The sequence below is a fragment of the Gopherus evgoodei genome, chromosome 3 (genome assembly GCF_007399415.2).
Source record: "Gopherus evgoodei ecotype Sinaloan lineage chromosome 3, rGopEvg1_v1.p, whole genome shotgun sequence".
In the NCBI taxonomy this organism is placed as follows: domain Eukaryota; kingdom Metazoa; phylum Chordata; order Testudines; family Testudinidae; genus Gopherus; species Gopherus evgoodei.
In genome coordinates this window covers 105,581,279-105,599,338 of record NC_044324.1, presented here as the reverse complement: position 1 = coordinate 105,599,338, position 18,060 = coordinate 105,581,279, and the positions used below count along the sequence as shown (strand labels likewise).

Sequence of the window (18,060 nt, the reverse complement as noted above, 5' to 3'; positions counted from 1 at the left end):
CAGATGGTATCTCCATCCCCCTCAATAGGATGTCCTTGATTACTAGCACCCTCAGCCTCCTCCTCTTTGGTTTGGTGGCTGTGAGCCTCCCAGCCTTCACGGTAGATGGCTCCTCCTCCTCAGCCATTGGGGTCTGCTTTTTTCCTCCTGTTGCCAGTACAGAATGCCGGTTCTTGACCTGGATGGACAGGGGACCAGATGGTGGGTGGAGCACTGTCTACTGCTTAAGAAGGCCAGCAGCCAGTGTCCTCTTCACAGAGCAGATGGTTCTCCTTCCTCCTCCAGTCCCACTTAGGTTCTCTAGTTGGGTAGCATCCTCCATCCCAGCCATCTCCATGTGCATCCTGTTAATGAAGTCCTTGTGATCCTGTTCTTCCTGCAGTTCTCTTACTTGCTTCCTGAGGGACTCCATCAGCGGACGCGTCTCACATCGAGTTGTTCCCTCTGCCTGGCTTTTATCAGTGGTGATATGCAGGTCATGTCCCCAGCAAGTTAAGACCAGGCCTGAGTGGAAGCCTTCAGGGTCAGGATATCTGTCTGTCTAGGGTCTCCACAAGAGCTAGCAGTGGTGTTGGCACACCACCATTTTCCTTTCATTGTGGGTTCTTCCTTGCAGAGTACCTGCAGGTTGAAGAAAAAATACCTCACTTCTTTCCTCTGCTGGCAAACTCAGATGGCTAATGCCCTTAGTGTCCCAGCTGCCTTCATAACACAGATATTACCACCACATGTAATGTATGTGTGTATAAATGTAACTAGAGTGGAGTTTTCAAAAACACTCTAGGGTGGATCCTCAGTTAGTATAAATTTTCATGGCTCCACTGAAGTCTATGGCCTAACTGTAACCCAGTGGACCTACTTCAGTGGAGCAAAGTTTGGCCAATGTGAGTACTTTTTATAATCTCATCCATAAATTAGATACATGAATAGTAGACACACTTAAAATGTTCATTCTGGTTTTAGAGGCACTAACAGTTCTAGTGATATTCCCTATATTTTAAATCAGAGCTGCTTCTAGAACCAGCTACATCTCTAAAATCGGAATGAGCTTTTAAAGCATGTCCACTGTATATATATGTGTTTATTTACGCATATACACAACTATTCCTTCTTTGTGTTTTTGATCTCATTTTACAGTATATGCCTTGTCACTGCAGGGATCATTTCCTTATATTTAACCCCTGGAATACCACAAACACCTAAACATCAGCATCTTATTCCCGTGCCAAGGTTGGGTAGGGCCGAGTATGTACTCCTAAGGCAGTATTTAAAATAATAATAATGGTTGAGTCAGTATTTTGATCCAATTGTCCCCCTCAATCCAGCAAAGTGCTTAAATATGCATTTAACTTCAAGCCCAGGCATCGTCCCATTGGCTTCAATAGGATTATTCACATGCTTAAAATTGAGCACACACTTAAGTGCTTTGCTGGATCGGGGTCTAAATCTATTGTATATGAGTCAGACAGTAAAAACAAAGATTAAATAAAAAAGAAACTCTCATTTTGAAAATACTGCTTAGTGTTTCTCGCTGTTGGAAAGGCAATAAACATAGCTTGCAGGCTGTACTAGTGGAAGTGGTCAGTGCAAAGCTTTCAATTAGTAAATGCGTGTGTGTGGGGGGGAGGGGAGATTTACATGTGCAGCTTCCCACACATCATGATGAGAATATGCACCGAAAGTTGATGTATGAAACAGGAAGAATAATGAAGAAAAATGACAGCATTCATACCCTCCAGAGAAGAGAATAAACAGGGTATGGCTTTGGTAAATAATTCCCTGCAGAACTCTTAGAAATGACTTACTGATTAATTGAATCAATCCATCATCCTTTTTGTGACAGCATCAATTTGCAGTCTTTTGTTGTTGTTCTTTCATAGCTGCTGCTTTAAACCAATATCAGGATAAAAGGTTGCATAGGATGTTTATATATGTATGTATTGTATAGGACTCTGTTAGTTTACTGAGATGTCATTAGCTGAAACTTTTGTTTTCTGTTCCCTCCAAGATAAGATTAAAGAATTGTAGGGCCCTGTGCACTATGGAAATTGGGGGCTCTCCCACCTTCCTTAAATGAGACAGCGCATGTGATAGACAGTGTATAAATATGATAACATCTCCATTTATTAGTTATTATTAGATTGGAGATGGCTTTTAAAAATCTAATCTGAAATATATTAATATTAATTGATATAAAATATTTAATTTAAACACACATGGTGATTTAAATTAAAAAAACAACAACACACACCCACTCTCTCTCTCTCTTTCTTCTTTTCCTCTGTGAAGCATTTGCTAAGTTGGCTAATCGCTTGAGTGTATTTATGAAATGAGACTAAGAACTGAACTTGACACTGCCCAGCTGGCTCCCCAGCTATAGGTGAAAAGTGAAATTTGCTGGAGACCATACACACCAGAAAAGAGCAAGTACATTAGTGTATTGGATACCAGACTCTCCTGAACGAGAAAGGTGCTGCCTATTGAAAAATGAGTGGGGCGAAGGGAGTAACTTTACCAGCTCCTAAGGGTAAGAGGCACTGAGTCTCAGCTGGCTCTGGCCACAAAATTGATTGGAATCAATATAAATAAGCAGGGGGTGGCTCTAGTCATTTCGCCGCCCCAAGCATGGCGGCACACAGTGGGGGGCGCTCTGCCGGTCGCCGTTCCCGCTGCTCCGGTGGACCTCCCGCAGACGTGCCTGCAGATGCTCCACCAGAGCCGCGGGACCAGCGGACCCTCTGCAGGGACGCCTGTGGGAGGTCCACCGGAGCTGCCTGCTGCCCTTCTGGCGACTGGCAGAGCACCCCCCACAGCATGCCACCCCAAGCACGTGCTTGGCATGCTGGGGCCTGGAGCTGCCCCTGCAAATAAGAGACTGATTCCGAGACACTGATTGTGAGATTGGGCTTCAGCAGCTGAACGAGCAGGAAAGTTGGTTCTTTTTCCCCTGGGATGAATGGTGGACTTGGGTGGCATGACGGCTCACTACTGGGACACTGAAGAGGATGCTGTGGCTCTGATGGCTCGTGATAGTAACACTAATAAGCAGGGGCAACTCTAGGTATTTTGCTGCCCCAAGCACGGCAGGCAGGCTGCCTTTGGCAGCATGCCTGCGGGAGGTCCCCAGTCCTGTGGATTCGGCGGCATGCCTGCGGGAGGTCCGCCGAAGCCGTGGACCAGCAGACCCTCTGCAGGCATGCCCCCGAAGGGAACCTGCCTGCCGCCCTTGTGGTGACCGGCAGAGCGCCCCCCGTGGCTTGTCGCCCCAGGCACGTGCTTGGCATGCTGGTGCCTGGAGCCACCCCTGCTAATAAGGAGGCAAAACATGCCAAAGACAAGCCGAACCCTGAAAAGGGACCCAAGGAGCATCCCCTGCTCTTACGTGACTCTGATTGCCATGGCCGTCTGGGAGAGTGCCAAGAAGCAGTCCAGCTCTTGGGCACCAAAGCTGAGCAGCACTGAAACACAGCTTACCAGGCTGCAATCCCACTCACTGAAGTTTGGCCTTCCTGCTCCCGCATCAGGAATGGCTGGCTCAAACTAGGTTTTAACCGCTGAGGGGTAGAAAACCTGACAATGCCTGCATCCACCAGCCTGAACCCCTGTCATAAACAGATAAGTAAGGGTTAATGTTCTTTTACCTGTAAAGGGTTAACAAAGGGAACCAAACACCTGACCAGAGAACCAATCAGGAAACAAGACTTTTTCAAATCTGGGTGGAGGGAAGTTTTGGGTGTGAGTTCTTTGTTCTTTGTCTTGGTCCGGTGACCCTCTCGGCTCTGAGAGTGATCTTTCTATCTCCAGGCTTTCTAATCTTCTGTTTCCAAGTTGTAAGTACAAGGATAGTAAGACAATAGGTTTATATTGTTTTTTTTTGTATTTATATGTGTGTAGTTGCTGGAATGTGTTAAATTGTATTCTTTTTGGATAAGGCTGTTTATTCTTTTTTTCCTTTAAGCAATTGACCCTGTATATTGTCACCTTGATACAGAGACCATTTTATGTCCTTTTTCTTTCTTTTTAAGACCTGTTTGAGTGTTTTTCACTGGTTAAGGCTAAGAAATGAAGGGAGGGGGAAAATCTCTTTGTGTTAAATGTACTAAGCCTGACTTTGCATACCCTCTGGGTGAGGGGGGAGAGAGATTAGATCTCTCGGTACTTGTGGTTCAAGGACTTGAAGCAGGGAATCTCCCAGAGTACCCAGGGCGGGGAAATCTGGGAAGAGGTAAAGAGGGTGGAATCCCTTTGTTTAGATTCACGGAGCTTGAATCTGTATATCTCTCCAGGAACCCAGGGAGGGAACACCTGGAGGGGAGGAGGGGGAAGGGAAAAGGGTTATTCCCCTTTGTTGTGAGACTCAAGGAATCTGAGTCTTAGGGTCCCCCAAGGAAGGTTTTGGGGAGACCAGAGTGAGCCAGACACTGGAATCTTCTGGCTGGTGGCAGCGATATCAGATCCAAGCTGGTTATTAAGTTTGGAGGTTTCATGCTAGCTTCTCATGTTCTGAACTCTAAGGTTCAGATCTGAGTAGGACAGTTATGACAACCCTCCTTTTCCCTCCCAGGTACTACTCCTCCCCATGAAACTGACTCCCCTTTCCCTCCCAGGTGCTGCCCCACCGACCAGCCTGACCCCCGTCCTCCCCTCTCAAGTATTGCTCCCCCCCCACCAGCTTGCCTCCCCTTCCCCTCGCAGGTGCTGCTTCCCCCAACCAGCCTGACTCACCTTTCCCTCCCAGGTACTGCTCCCTCCCATCAGCCTGACCCCCCTTTTCCCCTCCCAGGTGCTGCTCCCCTCCACCAGCCTGACCCCCGTCCTCCCCGTCCAGGTGCTGCTCCCCTCACCAGCCTGACCCTCCTTACTCCTCCCAGGTACTGCTCCCCTCCACCAGCCTGACCCCCATCCTCCTCTCCCAGGTACTGCTCCCCCCACTAGTCTGACCCCCATCCTGCCCTCCCAAGTACTGTTCTCCCCACCAGCCTGACTCCCCTTCCTCTCTCAGGTACTGCTCCTCCTCACCAGCCTGACCCCCCTTCCCCTCCCAGGTAGTCCCCCACCACCAGCCTGACCTCCCCTCTTCCCCTTCCAGTCACTGCCACCCACCACCAGCCTAACCTTCCTCTTTCCCTCTGAGGTGTTCCTCACCCTGCCCCATCACCACCATCCTCTTCCCCTCCAAGGCAACCCCCCCACCAGATTGCCCCTCCTCTTCCTCTCCGAGGCCTTTTCCCCTCAACATCAGCCTGATCCCTGCCTTTCCTTGACTCATGACATCTAAAACCACGCCTTCCCAGGAGCCTCAGTCCAGGGAGACCCCCTACCATCCCCTCCCAAGCTCTCAGAAGCCCCTGTCTCCCCAACCCCAGTCCAGCTCCCTAGCCCTCCTTGCTGGCTAGCCTTGGGGTCCATCCTGCTTTTTGGTGCCAAGTGGAGCAGGAGCTGCTACATTGGACATTGAGGGTCAGCTCACAGAATGAGACCTGGGTATTGTGCCTACAGCACCCCCAGCAGCCATGGGACCTGCAGGCTGTAGTGGAAGCAGCTGCTGGTGGCCCCGTGCAGCAACGGTTGGAATGGGATGGGGATTCTTCCAACTTGTCACTTACATATCACACGTGAACCTCCCCCACAGTCACACTGCAACCAGCAGTGCAGAAGGAAAACTGTTGAGGCTGGTTAAAAACCAGCCAGCTGGTCAGAGGGCCCTCCTGAGATCGGGGTCTCTGTACAAGTGTAGCTAGTCCACTTTGATTAATCTGTGATGATTCACTACATCTAGGAAGTAAACTCTTAGGGTGAAATCACTCCTCAACAAAGGGCCAGCATGAACTATACTTGTATAGGCCTTCTGCTGTGGGAGGGTTGAAATTCACCCATAAGGCATAATAATGATCTCCCTTGACAATGAAATTCATATTATTGCAGTTTTAAAAAGTGACCTACAATACATAGACACATCTCTAAGGCAAACAGCTCTTTCATCTACCTAGAGCAGGCTGAGTCCCTTATGACATCACATTTGGCCTAGTGTTCTGGTTAGTAACTATCTACACACCAGTGATGATTTTCCAAAAATTATTTGTTTTCTGTAAAGCTTTGACCATTTCATTATTAATATATTTTGATTTAACTACCATAACCAAGTGCCTATGCGGCTGACATGATAGTAAAAACACAACAATGCATGCAAAACTACTAAACTCCAATCTAATTAAACCAAATTCTGTGGCCTCAAACCACAACATAGCTAATATGAAAATAAATAACCAGAACAAGCAAAAGTATTTTTGCCCCTAGTGAACCAACAACTACATTCAAAATATTAGTGAAATATCAAGGTGTGCACAGTTACACTAATTAACAATATAACTTTATGGCTACAATCTACTTTCTTACACCCTAAAATTTTCTCCCTGCTGTGTTACATCTACTTTTTGTATCACAGCTACAAACTTGCATTTTGCTATTTCTACTGTGCCTAGATTACTTAGACTCTAAGCACTTTGGGACAAGGAGCGGTCTGTTTCTGTGTTTGTGCAGTGCCTATATAGTTCTGGTCCACGTCTAGTCAATGAACTATAGCTTTTAGCAAATATTACACATTTGAAAATGATTTCTACAAGGATTAGCTTAAGAGAAAAAGAAAGTCCTTGAATGCCATTGTGATTGCAGTGTTGTCAACTCTTGCAATTTTATTGTGAGTCTCATGATATTTGTTTTTTTAAAGGGGTTGACTTGTGTCTTCAATTGCTTGAAGTTTTGCCCTTATCCAAAATGGCTCCCACTCCCCGCCCCCATTCATTTCAGTGAGATGGAAGCTATAGACTTCCCTCAGCAAGATGGACACTACTCCCATTGTTTCCCAAGTTAGGCTTCCTAGAGGAAGATGGTGGCCCATTAGGCACCATGTGAGGGCCAAGCAGGGGACAGGTGAATGTGGAAGTGCAGAGAATGAGGCTGTGGAGACAGCAGGGCTGAGCTATTTAATATGCAAAGAAAGTGGCATGTTTAGTAGGGCCTGATCCAAAGCCCACTGATGTCAGTGGGAAGACTCTATGACTTCAGTTAGCTTTGGACCAGGTCCATAAAGATGGACTTTACAATTGATTTAGGAGCCAGATGCCTGCTAAAGGGCCTGCTAAAGAAAGAATGTATATTAAAAAAACACACTTCTGGGTTTCTGGAAAGGCAATTAGTGGCAAGCGATGTGTAAGGAACATATGTACTATGCTACATGTGGCTAATTGTTATCTAATCTGGCATTAATTGTGTGCCATTTTTCTCCAAGTTAAAATACATGCTGATATGATCCATGCGCCACACTATGATGCAACCAAACAGCTGAGAGCACCTGACAGAAGAACAGGAACACTCTTTTGCTATGAACTGATGGCCTCAGTCCAGGTTCAGTCGCATTGGTGGTCTCAGTCCAGGGTCTAGTGGAAAGATGTATGTATCACAAATCCAGTTGGCACTAATTGGTACTCTTATTGGAAGTCTGAGGATAAGGTTAGCCAGCACTTAGTCAGTATGATGCCTGTTCTGTGTATAAATAGATTATGTCAGTCTAAAGTGCATTTGTCACAAGAGCTGGATACATTTAAAAGCACATACTCTTTTCTGAAGTGTGCAGCCAGCATCCAATCTACATTATTCTCAAGTTGTAATGGAGCAATTGATACATTGCTGCCTGCAGCATATCTAACCAGTGGTGTTCTTTAATAAAATCTGGTTTAGGCTCAATGTCAATTCAGAGAAGTCCATAATTCATATGTAATACTAGGGGGCTATAATAGTAAGGGAATAACTAGAATACAAACCTGATGAATGCATGAGTCACCTTCAGCCAGATTTAACTCACTACAAGTCTTCGCAAGAACAAACTTGTTTTCTGATTAATAAAGTTTAAGAAGAAAAATACAGACAATTCATTCTCACTGAAAAATAAAAATGGTCCAGGACTTCAGGTTTGATTTTACACTAAATTTTGTATAGCATTCTGAAGGTTGTGTGTGTGAGAGAGGGTGCTTCACTGTTTTTGGGGGGTGGCCGTCAGTATTTAAAAAGATTAAAAGCATCAGTTTCAGAGTTAATAGATAAAACCCATCTAGATAAAACCAGGAAACACTGCGTATAACATTTGTAGTTTATAGTCTGGCCCAACCCTTTCCAAAATGCTACATAATAGCTGAGTACCATAACCAGCATTCTTGGACACAGATCTTGTCCTCTCACACATCTGAAATGTATCACGTACACAGTACCTATGAGGGTATTCACAGAACAATAATAAAGAAAGGATTAAAATACCCATACAAAAGGCCACTCTTCCTAAGCAATCACCTCCCTTAAGAAAGCACCCTGAAGTATCCCTGAACATACTGAATAGAATTCTGGGCCACCTTTATTAAGCATGCAGTCTAAAGTAACCAATTTTTGTGAGTGGTTGCTTAAGACCCATTTTCATTTTATTGTGTTATTTCACTGTATGGGCAATGAAGCAGCATTTTAAAAAATGAACTGCAGTGGAAAAATCCATATTACATAGCTCCCTCTTAACTAGGATTACTTAATACAGTACTTAGCACTGCTGGTAACTGCAAACCTGCCATAGACTTAAAATTCCTGATGAGTAGACAAAATAAAAAGACATTTTCTAAATGACATGCGTCTATTGCAGCCAGCCTTGTAAAAGAATCCTTTCAATGTCAGGAGATAATGAAAATACATGTTACCTATTACTCAGTTAAAATGATGTCATGACCTGGCAGTTTCTTTTCAGCACTGACACATCCATGTATTGCACAGATTAGGATGGGAATCTTGTAAATTTAAAAGGAGTCCTCATTCTATATTGTTGTTCAGCCAGGAACTGTAATCCTAAATTTCTTGCAAGTTGTGAATAGTAGCAGGGGGCCATGAACAGCTTGGAAACCTATATTTTTTTTCATTTTTTTTAATGCAAATTACACTTGTAAGTAAAAAAAAATCACTTTTGTTAAAAATACATTCAGAATTAACAAACGCAAAAAAGAATAAAAAGACACATTTGGATTGTAACTCTTGCCTTCTGAATATTTAGCTTTATAACAAAAACCCAGCCTAGAAAAATAACATTCTTTACTGGATTTTGAGGCGGATACAGCTGTACAAATCAAAAATGTCATTCCAGATATTCTCACACTACTGTGCTCCAAACTGCTTCCAAAACATCATCCTTTAGTGTAGTAGTCAACAGTCCTGAAATACTAGTGCTTTCACTGCAACTTAAGCAGGAATATGAATGCCTACTTTATATATGTGTATATATCTCTATATACTTAGTGTATGTATACATATGTGTGTACATATGCAATATATAAATATACACACATTATTTATAATACTTAGCACTTACATAGTAATTCTAAGCACTGCACAAACATTAATTAATCCTCACAATCACTGTGTGAGGTAGTTATTATTATTCACATTTTATAGCTGGGGGAACTGAAACAGAGAGATGTTAAGGACAAACTTTTCTAACTTGGATGCCTAAAGTTAGGCTCTTAAATCTATGCTGAGGCACCTAAATAAATTGCTTGACTTTCAAAGGTGCAGAGCACTAATAGCTCCCATTCAATGTGAATGGAAAGTCAACGCAAGACACGACTGCTCATTATCCTTGAAAATCAGGCCACTATTTTGGTGCCTAAATCCTAGAGATGGTCAAAAAAAATGTAAATGAAAAATGTAGTTGTGTTAAAATTAAAATGCTTCATTGGAACAATATTTTTGAGAGGAAGAAGTGAAAATGAATTGTTTTGACTTTCTTGTTTTGTTTAGACATTTTGATTAATTTCATTTGGACTTTTATATTTAATTTATATACATATATAAACATTTAATTTTTAATCAAATATAAAAGTCTAAAGGAAATAAATCAATATGATCAAAACAAAGTGATTCAACAGCAACAACATGTTTCAATGGCCTCCACTCAAAATTTGTCAGATATTTTGTTTTGCAAGAAATTTCAGCTTTTTTTTCTGATTCCGAATGAAAAAAGTTTGAACTGTTGGAATTTCCCATAGAATGGAAATTCCATTTCCAGCCAGGTCTTCTAAATATAGATTTAGGGGGTCTAAATTTAGGCACCCACATAGGAATTTTTGTGAAGAGGCCACCAATTCAGCCAAAGACATTAAGCATGTTTTTAAGGGGTTTGCTGGTCCAGGGCCTAAGTTACTTGTCTATGGTCACATAGCTTATCAGGAACTCAGGAATTCCTGGCTCTTAGCCCCATGTTCAAGCTATAACATTATGCATCTTCCCTCAATATATGTAGGTGTGTATTATATATACATACATACATACATGCACACATACACACATATATAGAAAATCTTACAAAATTAATATAGTTTCTAAACCTGTCTTGTATCTTATTTTTAGTGGGGAATGCTTGTTCCACTGTCATTGTCCAGATTTATTGTTTGTGACACATTACATTCATGCATACACAGCAAAGGGCGTCAATTTCTATAGCAATGGGTAAGTAGATTTAGTGCACAGGGCAATGGTACCTATAAGCCACAGAAACTGTGAAGGTTTGGCAAGCTAGGAAAAGAGTCGCTTTGTGATGATCTTGCACCTTTCCAAGCACTGAACACTCATGCCCTCAAGGACAGTGGCTGGCAGGTGTGTGTGGCAGGTGTGTGCATTTGTCTGTGCAGTTTCTGAACAAAGAAAGAATGACAACTCAAGTTCCTGAAAAGCCTGAGCAAAATATTTTTTTTCTAATGAAGGTTGCCTAAGTGTTTGAAAATACAGATCAAATTCAGAACAAAACAAATGTTCCTATGAGTTCAGAATATGTCATAAACACATTGACCTACTAGTAAAATCCCCAAAGGCATCTTGTTGCGAACTACATAACAGCACAGTTTTTTTCAGCCACAGTTTTACAGGAAGATAAAATACACATTCTAACACACAACGGATCCCCAAATATACCACAAAAAAGATCTCCAATATTTCACCAATGCAGCTAGTCCCTCCCCACTCTATGCCAACCAAAACAAACCAAAGAAGTTAGATCCCTTCCGGTGCAATTAGAAAAAAGAATGCTCACTTACATAGGATTTTCAATTGAAATTAGATATAAAAGAGTAAATGTAGCTAATACATATTCAGTTGGCCTCTGTTGCTAGAAATCTGCGGATGTCTCTGTAGTTAGTAAAAGACATATTTAGAGTTAGTTATAAAAGCACCTACAGTGTGATAAATAAAAACAGTGGGGTTATGAAACACTGTTGTTTATTTCCAGTAGGTTCAGTTATTGGTTTAATGAGGGATTCCCTTTACCCCTTTTCCCAATCCCAGAGATCAATTTCTCTTTTAAGCATCATAAATTGTTTGTTTTCTTGACCATTGTGAAGGCTCATTAGTAAAGCACTTCTCTGATGGCTGGCAGTTTTTGTATGTGGTCAGTCTGGAGCTGCTGAGCAACAGAGCCTTATTCCCTGACACAAAAAAACCCCCAGGCTTTCAGAATTAAGAGCAGCAGGTTGAATCTAAAGGAAGTCGTTTCAGTAAGCCTGCACTGAGTGTCTCTGATGTGCAACTTAGTTGGGTTAAGGCAAGTATGTACTTGTACAGCCTTTAGGGCAAACAACTAGCTGTCTATTGGCTTCTGTTACAAGGTCATCATGGTACTTTTTTAATATTATAATGCCTAAGGAGACTTGGTGCAAGTGGTCTCAGAAAGAACTGAATTGGACGAAATCATTTCATAACTCAAATAAGTAGGAACGAAGGTAGTAAACACAGGTAATAGCCAGCAGATGGCACCAATGCTTCTCCTTTTGAACCTTCCAAAGACCTGGCAGTTGTTTTTGTGTATTCAGAAAATCCAAGAAGGGGGTAATATGCATCTCTGGCTGTACTTGTTGGAAAGAGAGGTTGAATGCACCTTTTGTTTCTCTGTCTCAGCGTATACTCATTCCTTTTTTTTTTTTAAACACAAAGGTTGTTTTTTTGCTGTTTGTAGAACACAGGGGGCCATCCTGAAACAAGTTTTTTGAAAGGTCCTTCAGCCCCCACACAGAAGTCACCTTGTTCATTTTGACCTAAAAGAGAGATAGGGGAAAAAAAATATTTGTAATCAACAAACAGATGGACTGATGCATCACCTCCCTCCACTTCAGGCACCCATTAGACTGCAAACGTGCAACTAGCCTTTCCAAAACAACCTCCTGGAAACAGAGATCACTTCCTCTGCCTTAATACCCTGTTTGTATGGTCAGACAGATTGCATACCTGTGTGCACAGAAAGAAAGGACAGGCAAGTGATTTACTCAAATAATCTCTTTAGCATCTTTTAAAATATTATCAAGGTATTTGATGCAAGTTCTCAAAGCCTTGATTCTGGGTAGGAGCAGTATTTAATTATGTAATCCTCTGAGGCTGCTGACCATGTGTAACCTGGAGGATGACCTGAACAATAGTAATTCAGCAAAATGCAGATGCCTTTAGGAAAAAAAAAACCCAGTTTGGTACATAGAACAGAATGGCTGAAAAGCAGCTGCATACTTAAGTCACCTGTGGCTACCTCAGCAAAGTAATTGTGCAAGGTTTTAGCTGCACAGCTGCTGACTTTAGTAAGAGTCCTATGGCTAAACTTGTATTGGTACCAGTTGCTATATAGTTCAGTGGTAGTTTACCTGAGTGAAACTTTGCTTATATTGTTTAAATTACTCAAATATAAGTCCTAATTAAGGTATTTCAGCTGAAAGAGACAATCACATGATATCATATTCATATCACTGTGATGAATTGGGCATTATGATGCTTGCTAATATCAGGGGCCCTATTCTGCTGATTAGACCTATGCCTTGCTAACATCTGTTCTTCAGACAATGTGAATGACAAAAGGGCACAATGAACTTTAGTTCTTTGATCTAATTAGTATTCAGTCATGTAGCTGCAGATTAGGCTAGGAGACCAATACAGGCAGAGTGATTATGCAACTTCAGCAGGCAGAGGACATTGGAAACAGAGAAGGAGGCCAAACAAACAAACTAGAGATGGATCAAACCGAGTCACTGGATCCAAACCTCCTCACTCTTTGGGGACATTTGGATCCTGATCTGAATTTCGTAGCTCAGGTCCCTCCATAAAGTAAACTGCATTTAACCAAAAAGCAAAGCCTATAAATATTTCTGTGTAGCATATACATGACAGATAACTCAAAGGCTCACAGACCTAATAGAATAACAAGGAAATCTTTACTCAAGAAACAATTTCTCCAGTGCATTAGGCTTCAGGGATTTTTTGTTGTTGTTTCATCTCTTCTTCTCTTGAACAGACATGTTTATTGTGAACAACATAGGGAAAATCTCTCTCTATTTACTTTCTTTTCGCATTGCCCACCCTCCGACGTTCTCTCAGGGCAATGATCACACAGTACAGAACCGTGTTCCAAAACTCAAAATATTTTTTTAGGACTGTCAAGTGATTAAAAAAATTTATTGCGATTAATCACACCGTTAAACAATAATAGAATACCATTTATTTAAATATTTTGAGTGTTTTCTACATTTTCAAATATATTGATTTCAATTACAACACATAATACAAAGTGGACAGTGCTCACTGTATATTTATTTTTGATTACAAGTATTTGCACTGTAAAAAAACAAAAAATAGTATTTTGCAATTCATCTAATACAAGTACTGGAGTCAAATCTCTTTATATCATGAAAGCTGAATTTACAAATGTAGAATTATGTACAAAAAACTGCATTCAAAAATAAAACAATGTAAATTTTTAGAGCCTGCAGTCCACTCAGTCCTACTTCTTGTTCAGCTAATCACTCAGACGAACAAGTTTGTTTACATTTGCAGAATATAACACTGCCTGCTTCTTGTTTACAAAGTCACTTGAAAGTGAGAACAGGCGTTCTCATGGCACTGTTGTAGCTGGCATCTCAAGATATTTACACACTAGATGCACTAAAGATTCATATGTCCCTTCATGCTTCAACCACCATTCCAGGGGACATGAGTCCATGTGGATGCTCAATAAAAATCCAAAGCAGTGTGGACCAGCGCATGTTCATTTTCATTATGAGTCAGATGCCACCAGCAGAAGGTTGATTTTCTTTTTCGGTGGTTTGGTTTCTGTAGTTTCCGCATTGGAGTGATGCTCTTTTAAGACTTCTGAAAGCATGCTCCACACCTTGTCCCTCTCAGATTTTGGAAGACACTTAGATTCTTAAACCTTGGGTTGAGTGCTGTAGCTATCTTTAGAAATCTAACATTGGTACCTTTTTTACATTTTGTGAAATCTGCAGTGAAAGTGTTCTTAAAATGAACAACATGTGCTGGGTCATTATCTGAGACAGCTATAACATGAAATATATGGCAGAATGCAGGTAAAACAGAGCAGGGGACATACAATTCTCCCCCAAGGAGTTCAGTCACAAATTTAATTAACACATTATTTTTGTAACAAGCATCATCAGCATGGAAGCATGTCCTCTGGAATGGTGGCTGAAGCATGAAGGGGCATACAAATGTTTAGCATAGCTGACACGTAAATCCTTGCAGTACCAGCTATAAAAGTGCCATGCAAATGCCTGTCCTCATTTTCTTGTGACATTGTAAATAAGAAGAGGATGGCATTGTCTCTTGTAAATGTAAACAAACTTGTCAGCTTTAGTGATTGGCTGAACACGAAGTAGGACTGAGTGGACTTGTAGGCTCTGAAGTTTTACATTGTTTTGTTTTTGAGTGCAGTTATGTAACAAAAAAAATCTACATTTGTAAGTTGCACTTTCATGACAGAGATTGCACTACAGTACTTGTACAAGGTGGAATTGAAAAATATTATTTCTTTGTAATAAAAAATAATATACACTTTGATTTCAGTTTCAACACAATACGATATATATGAAAATATAGAAAAACATCAAAAAAAATTTAATAAATTTCAATTGGTATTCTATTGTTTAACAGTGTGATTAAAACTGCGATTAATCACATTTTTTTAAATTGCAATGAATTTCTTTGAGTTAATCGCGTGAGTTAACTGTGATTAATCAACAGCCCTAATTTTTTTTTATTTCACTGGCACTTATTCCAGTGCCACTGAGCAACTCCTAGTGTGCAGTTTGCCTTCTAGGCCAGTTCTTCCATTTTTGGACTATTCATTTCTCTCGTCTTATCATGCAAAGCCTGTGAGCACACTCCTGTCCTATTGTCTGAAAGTGGGCACTGGCATCTTCAACACAGAATGCCATGAAGCTGCATTGTGGGGTATCAGCTGTGTTAGCCTGGGACGGATGTACACCTCTACCCTGACATAACATGACCTGATATAACATGAATTCAGATATAACACGGTAAAGCAGCGCTCCGGGGTGGGCAGGGCTGCATGCTCTGGCGGATCAAAGCAAGTTCAATATAACGCGGTTTCATCTATAAAGCAGTAAGATTTTTGGGCTTCCAAGGACAGCGTTATATCAGGGTAGAGGTGTGTGTGGACAGCAGCTCTGTTTGGTTCTATTTAGACTGCATGTTTTTGGGCGGCTTTTATAGCCTATTTCTATGGTCAGACAGTTTGTAAATGAGTATGACTAGGAAGGAAGGAAAGGAAAATGATTTGTACACAACTGCCTATGTTTTGAGTCTTGTGCAGCATGGAGCACATTGCTGGCACTTAAATAATAAACATAATAGATATTTAGAATACAAATAAAAATTCAGGTTGATGGAATTCTCTCATCATAATCCACAAAATCAATCGGTTCCTGTGAACAACTTGCTAGTGAAGGCTAAGAAATACCTTGGAACTGCACAAATGTAAGTAAGACTTGTGAGGTTTCCTTATATGATCAAAAATGTTAAATATGTGGGGATGAATCTCTGCACTCATTATTGAAATCCGTGCTGTAATCCACAATTCAACAAACTTTATGGGCACCACACAGGAGCAGCCATACTCAGATTAGATCCCTGAACGTTTATATTGTCAGAGAAGAAAGTATGTCCTCCTTTGCTTTTGCACAGTGCCTAACACAATTGTACCCTCACCCTGATTGGAGCCAACAGGTGCTACTACAACATAAATAACAAACAAATATCTGCCTCTGATATCTAGTACTACAGAGGAAGGCCACCTCTCTTCTCTCTCTGCATAGACACAATGGTGCATATCCTCAGGTCCAGCTGAGCTGCATTCAGTGCAAAAATGGAGAAAGGAGACTGCATAGGTGGCTTTAAGTCACCTTTATGCACCCTTTATACCTCGCATAAACTAGAGCAGCCTTAAAGATGCTTTAATTTTGGTCAGGCTGTCCATAGCTCCAAGGGTTTATTTCAGCAGCCTCGGAGCACTGCATGTAGGAATGCCCAAACCATACTCCCTCTCTACTAAGAACCTTCCTTGCAGCTGGCGGCCAGGAAGGTGGATGGTGTTGGAGTTTCCAAGGCAGCTCTGCACAACCTGAAGATTTCCTCAAAATGGATTAATCTAGTCCAATGTATTTAGCTAATTCCTGCAAGTGATGAAATTATACATACTTGGAAGAGTGGGATTTGATTAACCATATATGTCCAGAAAACATACCGCCTTGTGCTGTGATCCTGGAAGATTTCTGAAACTAAGCAGCACTGGGATGGATAGGGGACCTCCAAGGAAGTGCTCAATGCTGCTGGAAGTGGTGTTGCTGATTCAATAGATGGTGCTCTTTCCTCTAGTTCAGTGCTGAGCCTAGAACCCAACATGGTGTTAAGGGGAACTGTGATGTTTTCATATAAGTTACAAAATTTAGGTCTTGATTACTTGTGGTCAATAATAAGCCCATGGTTTGTGCATGATTTCAGTTTAGGCAAGGGGAATATAATTGCCCAAGTCAGAATTTGATCTGCATAGTAATCCTCGTTGGCAAACCACATTCTGAGTTGAGCAACTACTCGCCTGCAGTTTAAACTGAACTCACTATTCTTTTTCATGTTTCTTCCTGCACTGTTGTGTTGTGTTTCTGTGCACTGTTAAACAGCTCCTACATTCCAACCCAGAGATGGTTGTATTTCACTGACAGCATATTTGGCAATATGTGCATATCCTTTACCTACTTCACAGGGATCCTGAGGAGTGTTGATTGTTTGTAAAACAAAGAAATCTTCTTGGCCACACACGGTAGTGTGAAGTCTAGCTATTTTAAAATTACTTTTCCTTTGAATCCTATGGGGTTAATATTTGGGTGACCAGATGTCCCGATTTTATAGGGACAGTCTCGATATTTGGGGCTTTTTCCCCATATTTGGGGCTATATAGGCTCCTATTACCATCCACCCCCATCCTGATTTTTCACACTCGCTGTCTGGTCACCCTAGTTAATATCGCTGTTCTCCAGTAGACAAGAGCCATGGGAAAACTAAAGATACCAATAAAGCTTTAAAGCAGCCTCAAGTAGTCTTCTGTTATCATTTCAGGGATGCAATTTCCACTAAGTATTATCTTAAAAAGTGCTACAAGCTAGTCAAACTGCAGTTTGATTAAACTGGAATTTGAATTTGTCACTCCACTAGCTAATGATCTGCCCATGTTAACAGAGCTGAAGGCAAGGCATTGCTCCAGGATACACGTGTGTGTGTGCTCCTGGCCTGCCCCTGCAATATGCAGTATAAGGCTGTTGCCACATGCTGTCAAAGATGGTTAAACATTGCAGGTAGAAATTCTATAGAACCTTGATCAAATACTGTACAGTGAGAGGGAAACATTACATGTCTTTGTTTGACTGTCAGTGGGACATGACAATATGCCTTCTCTGGGTTTATTGGAAACAACATCAGCTTACATACTGATTTCTGTCTGTTAGTGCAAAGAAATCACCTACATTCTCGCAAGAAAGCAGTACTGCCATAAAACAGAATTCAGTTTTAAAGGTTCATCATATTTTTCTTTGTCTCGGCTACATGCTTTAAAATTTATATTGGCTTCTCTTTTCTATAGCTCCAGTGTTCCTTCCACTCAGTGTTAGCAGGCTCCGTAAATGCAATCAACTACTCTTG

At 41.5% G+C, this 18,060-nt stretch overlaps 1 protein-coding gene across 2 annotated transcripts in view; it reads right to left on the bottom strand.

The window, feature by feature from the left end:
• Positions 1 to 9,871: 9,871 nt before the first annotated feature.
• The window catches only part of NKAIN2 (sodium/potassium transporting ATPase interacting 2), an 817,962-nt gene continuing 809,773 nt past the window's right edge, over positions 9,872 to 18,060 (bottom strand). Inside the window, exons 7-8 of one of the 2 annotated variants that reach the window (XM_030556222.1) lie at positions 16,613 to 16,756; positions 9,874 to 12,110 (exon numbers count right to left, since the gene is read on the bottom strand). In XM_030556222.1, the coding sequence (XP_030412082.1) occupies positions 12,101 to 12,110; positions 16,613 to 16,756 (154 nt within the window). In that variant the 3' untranslated portion in view covers positions 9,874 to 12,100. Of the gene's footprint in view, positions 12,111 to 16,612; positions 16,757 to 18,060 lie in introns of both variants that reach the window. The other variant, XM_030556223.1, reaches the window with a different exon arrangement.